Source organism: Otolemur garnettii, unplaced genomic scaffold, assembly GCF_000181295.1.
Source record: "Otolemur garnettii isolate 467f Iridium unplaced genomic scaffold, OtoGar3 scaffold00047, whole genome shotgun sequence".
Taxonomy (NCBI): Eukaryota; Metazoa; Chordata; class Mammalia; order Primates; family Galagidae; genus Otolemur; species Otolemur garnettii.
The window spans coordinates 3,652,578-3,658,259 of NW_003852442.1; the positions used below are offsets into that span (position 1 = coordinate 3,652,578).

A 5,682-nucleotide genomic window follows, 5' to 3' on the forward strand; every position below is an offset into this window, starting at 1 on the left:
CCTGTGGTCCCAGCTACTTGGGAGGCTGAGGCAAGAGACTCACTTGAGCCCAGGAGTTGGAGGTTGCTGTGAGGTGTGAGGCCCTGTCTCAAAAAAAAAGAAAAAGACTGCCAAAATGGGGATGTGGCCCAAATTGGAGCAACTAGAGCTCGGGGACCTTGCCTAGAAAGTAATGTGTTTTTTTATTTGCAGGTCCAAGGCTGGGGCAGGATTTCTCCAACTGCCTGCATCTGGCAAAAGAAGAAACTAAAAAAGGCGAGGGTAGGAGAAAATGCCGGCAGTGGCTGCTTAGTCTGTATGAATATCTCCCAAGGGAGCCTTGAGGCCAGGCCTCTTATGGAGACTGGGAAATTAGAGGCAGGGGCTGAGGCAGAGGCCAGCCTGGAGAAGGATCGGAGCAGCCTCTCTCAGACTCAGGGGTGCCCCCAGGGCTCCAACACTGCTTCCAGAGAGATCAGTAAAATATGCTTTCCCACCTACTTTCATGGAGAGAAAAAAAGTGTGCAAATCAAGGAATTTATTTTGTGCACAGAAGACTGGGATGTCCCGGAGACCATTAGGGGCAAAGGCCCCAGGAGTCTTGGGGGCGGCGCTGACAGAGGGATATCCATCTCAGACTCCCTGACAACCAAGGCCCTTTTAGTTCTGCCCCCCCTGAAACCTTCACTCCCAAATGGCTTGGATGTTCTGGGTAAGAAGAGTAAGAACTTTTTCTTGCAGTCAGAAGAGAAGGTGCTGAGTGTGGAAAAGGATGAGTGTGTGGATTGTGGCTATAGATTGGAAAGAGATGACGGGAATGGTGCAAAGAGACCTGTTGAGCTGACCAAGCACTTTAAGGTTGACGACCTGCTGCCCTTCCCTTCCCAGGCGGCCAGGACAAGCCTGCTGGCCGGTCCCCAGCAGTGCTGCCTGCGCTGGCCCCTCCTGCCTGAGAAGAGCCTGGTGTGCTCTCCCAACCCCAGCAGCTATCTCGCCACCTTGCAGCTTTTGCAAAAACAGGGAATGCAAAACTACAAAGTCAAATTCAAAGCCAAGGAGCCAAGACCTCCTGTGAACACCCACAAGCATGTTCTCACAGAGGCCAAGAGGGAAAACAGACCCCAAACACTGGAAACCAAAGTGTTCCCAAGACCTCTCTTACCAGCCCTCACAGTGAGCAGAGTTGTTATTCCCCTCTCCACAGGCAACTCTGAGTCGTCACACCCGATAGAATTCCCTGGGAACAAGCACTGCTGGAAATGCTGAAATTCACCCCTTCTTTCTCTTTCCCCTCCCTCCTACCACCCCCCCTCCATGCGCTCTCTCTGTCCTCCTCCCACCCCAACCCCACTCTCTCTTTTTTTCTTTTTCCTTTTCTTCTTTCCTCCCCTACCATCTTTTTTTTTGGTAGTAGAACCAGAGGAAATTGAACCTCATTGGATGGGTTTTGACTTAACTCTCTGAAACACCATATTCACCTGCTGTTTGCTTCTGCTGCTTAACCATTCACAAAACGCAAACTCGCAGTGCCAGGCTGGGCACTGCCTGCCCACCTCCACTCCCAGTGGAAGCTGCATGAAAGGTGGGGAATCCCAAGGGCCTCCCTCCCCCACCCCCTACTCCCTTAAGTACACTGGGTTGGTTTAGACCTGCTTACTTCCTGATCTTTTGAACCAGGCAATTGTGTGTCTGCTGCCGCATGTTCTCTTGCGACAAAGATCTGAAGTATTGCAAAAAAGATCTGAAGCATTGCTTCAGCAGAAAACCCTGGCCTGTGTGTCAGGTGAATATCTGTGTCCAAAATGTCACGTGTCCTGTGTGTCCTGGGTGTCACATCCTCCTGTTGTCTCCATGGATACTCACCGTCCGTCACCACCTGTGTGTCCATGATGTCCTGTCCCCCTCAAGTTGCTGCCTCACGCCAATCTCTGCGTCTGGAAGTTTTAGCCATAGCTCTACACGGTTTAGCCTGGGAAGCAGGTTAAGAATAATTATTTTTCTGGGAAAAAAAAGTCACAGTGGTTATTGTTACCCCACGTGCTTCCTCTGATCTTAACCTTGTGTCTCATACAGTATTTGAAACCCTCATTCCCAGACACTTAGGGAATGGGGCAGTTCCATTCTCCTTTTCTCCTCCCTCTGCATCTAACTGTCCCCAGTACACATTCTGAAGTTGTGTCCAGATTAAACACTGTTTGTAATTGAGTTATATTTTAAACACCAAGTGATGTTGCTATATAGAGAAATGTTCTGACAACCCTTTCCATGATACGAGTAATCATTAAGCTGCTTTGTAATTACATTTGCTTTGAATTTGCTTAAGGTAGGTTGTACTTGAGCTCTGGACTTTGTATCCCCTAAATGGTAGAAGGGACAGAATATATATATATGACTGTAAACATACGTGTTTCATAATTGGTCTTTGTAATGCCTTGTCTGTTAGTCTAGTGGGGTTTGTTTGTTTGTTTGTTTGTTTGTTTGTTTTTAAGAAACACCAGAAATGTTAGAATGACTATAATCCAACAGTCATTAGAAGGTGTATTTGCCTACTGAGGTTGCACACTTGTTAAAGCCTAGAAGCAATTTTTAGGGATTTTCCTCCTTCTCCCCTAAAAAAAGAAACCCTCTGGATTCTGTCCTAAAGGGGATGCCCAATTTCTCACTGTTTCTGGACAGTGAGGTATGGGAGCCCATACTGTCTGAGGACCTTCCAGTTGAAGAAGCCTACCCATCCAAGTCAGTGATTTTTCAAGCCCTCCTTTTCAAGCAGCAGAACTGTAAACTCAGTATGTCACACAGGCCGAAGTGTGTGTTTTGGAGGGGAGTGCCTGCCTACCAAGGGAGAGCAGAGGCCCCTTCTGCTCAGCCCTGGGTATTTGCCTTCTGAGAGCTTGAGGCAGTTTGAAAACACTTGTCTAAGTGGCAATGGAAGTTTTTTTTTAAAGAAAAAGTCTTTTGTTCAGATAAGAGTTGCAAATAACACAGAATTTGGTAGTAGACCAGGTATAAATGTGGTATAAACATATAATGAAGTGGACGGCCAGTCTGCAAAAAGATAGGGCCCAAACTTACTAAAGAGGTCGAGTATCCCTTTTGAGCAAATAATTGGCCAACAGAATATTGACTAAAGGTTCCTTTATGAACGTGGTAAGGGTGTTCTGCATTTGGTGCCTCCTTGCTGTAGTAGTTTCCGTGTCCCTCTGGCATATATTTGCATTAGCCCAAGTGGACAAAGTCACCATAGGCCTTGTCTCAGTTTCTTTCAGATTAGCTCAGGACATCCAGGCTGGTTCTTTGCTGTCTAGGTCTAGCTAAAGGCTAAATGTGTAATACAATGCAGTTTCCCTCCAGGATTCTGAGTCACAAACGTGTAGGGTACATCTTGCATTTTGAGGGTTAAGCATGCTGTGATGTGGGTGCTATCAGCTCTCCTACCCTTCAAGGTCATGGTCTCAGGTTTTGGTTCCTTTCGTCCTCTCCAAACCAAGCACAGAGAATTCCACATTTCATTCCTCATTCTGTTATTTTTGGACATCCCATTACTAAAACTTTCCAAACGTGTGTTTTCTTGAAACACAAGATGACCAAGTGGAATTCTAGCAGCACCTGACACAGGGCTCCCTCAGACCTTGAGGTCATCCGGTAGGTGAGGCTAGGGCTGAGGTTCAGATGAGGGGAGGCAGAGACAGAAGGATGGGAACCCCTCAGCCCCAGCAGAGAAAGTGTGACCCTTACAGAGAAATGAGGGGTGTCACTTTTGAAGGGCAGAGAAAGATTTTAAATCAGAGTAAGGCCTGGCTCCAATTGGATAAATACTCTCAAAGACTTTCCATGATTTTTAGTTTTCTCCTTTTAATTCTGAACTTTGCCCCTTGGTGGGGAATCATGCTACCCAGTGATTTGAACCCAGTGTCAGATTTGCTTTCAGTCTGTCTCTTTGAGCTCAGGAACTTCAGGATCCAGAGAGACTAGAAGTCCCAGCTCATCTCACTATGTGTGTCCCTATAAGTTGTGCACACGCAGCTGCTTGGCTACAGACCTTACAGCTGGGGCCTTTCTGGGTGTCTGGGCTTGGGTCCAGAGCAGTTTTGGTGCTTTCATTTAGGGGTTACTCATAAGCAAAGGGAGAAAGAAACAGAGGGGCTTCTTGACCAATGGAAGACGAGGGTCGTCCCTGGTACCACAGGGAACACTCTTCTGCTGTCTGCTAGGCAGACTGGGATTACAAGAGCCAGGAGTGGATTTAGTGCCATGCTCTTCATTACTAAGCTAAACTCAGCCCTGAGTCCCAATAGCCAGTAGGGTTATACGCATACCATCATCCCATTTGGATTCATAAGGCATCATTCTAGGAATTCAAAGCTTCTAGCCAGGCATGGTGGCTAGCCCTTCTAGTCCTACCTCCTGAGGCAGGAGGATGGCTTGAGTTCAAGGTTACAGTAAGCAATGATTGTACCACTGTACTCCAGCCTGGGTGACAGAGCCAGACCCTGTCTCAATAAAACATAAAGCCTCTTCCCTTCCTGGGTATTATCTTTTAATCTCTAGCATATAAATGAGAATCAGGGATCATTTTTGTCCTTTGACTGCAGTAGAAATTTATCAGCACAGGGTTGAGTTTGGTGGTGCCAGTGTCAGGGCCTGTGGCCTGGGCACCTGGAGGCTCAGATCTCATAGGTGAGGACACTTGGAGTACTGGATGGAAAATATCACACGAGGCAGGAAGGAGGGCTCAGGAATGCCATTTCTTCCTGTAAATGGCAATGACTTTCAGACCCAGGATGTGCTGAAGATGATCAGGTAATGTATATTAAACCCCAATAGAAATGTTTACTGATCAGATCAAATGCAAAAAGTTGGATCATCTCCCTGTAATGAATGGCTGGCTGTTCGAAATCATAAAGAAGTTGTGTGGGCATGCTGAACTGTCGTTTGGACACTTGATGGGTCTGGACAACCTGTCACCGACAGCTTCTTGTCTGGGTCGTTGTCAATCAGTCCATCTTAATTCTCTAGCCTTTTTACTCACCTTGTTTTGTCTGCATCTCTACTCTGCCGTCTGCATCACCTTTGCTCTGCAGATCAGTACTGTGATTCTTAGACTGATTTTGTATTATCTCTAGGAAAAAACTTCTCAAATTCAGTCTCCCAGATTAAAGATACTATATATAGTTTCTTGAACATAGTCTTAGCATAAATCCAGTATCCACCGCAATAAGTAAAAACACAACCATTGTCCTTTTTCCTTGTCAATGAAACGACTGAGAAAGGAAGAATTAGGTTAAGAGAGACTTCATTTCCACCAGTACTTTGCGAACCGGGAGACACAGCTTCAGTGCAAAATGAAGGTATACTCTGAGAGAACAAAGAAAGGGGTTGTCTTGGGTAGCGTCTGTGGCTCAGTGAGTAGGATGCTGGCCCCATATACCAAGGGTGGCAGGTTCGAACCCCGCCCTGGCCAAACTGCAACAACAAAAAAATAGCCAAGTGTTGTGGTAGGCACCTATACTCCCAGCTGCTCAGAAGCCTGAGGCAAGAGAATTGCCTAAGCCCAAAGCCTTCTCCTCCCCTCCCCTCTTATTCTCTGTTGCCTAGGTTAGAGTGCTATGGAGTCATCACAGCTCACAGCATCCTTAAACTCCTCGGTTCAGGTGATCCTCCTGTGTCAGCCTCCCAAGTACCTGGGACTATATAGGTGCTTGC

At 46.8% G+C, this 5,682-nt stretch overlaps 1 protein-coding gene across 1 annotated transcript in view; it reads left to right on the top strand.

Moving 5' to 3' along the window:
- The window catches only part of CUNH16orf46 (chromosome unknown C16orf46 homolog), a 22,808-nt gene extending 21,542 nt beyond the window's left edge, over positions 1 to 1,266 (top strand). Inside the window, exon 2 of the mRNA XM_023514090.1 lies at positions 193 to 1,266. Coding sequence (XP_023369858.1) covers positions 193 to 1,245 — 1,053 coding nt within the window. The 3' untranslated portion in view covers positions 1,246 to 1,266. The remainder of the gene's footprint in view (positions 1 to 192) is intronic.
- Positions 1,267 to 5,682: the final 4,416 nt, after the last annotated feature.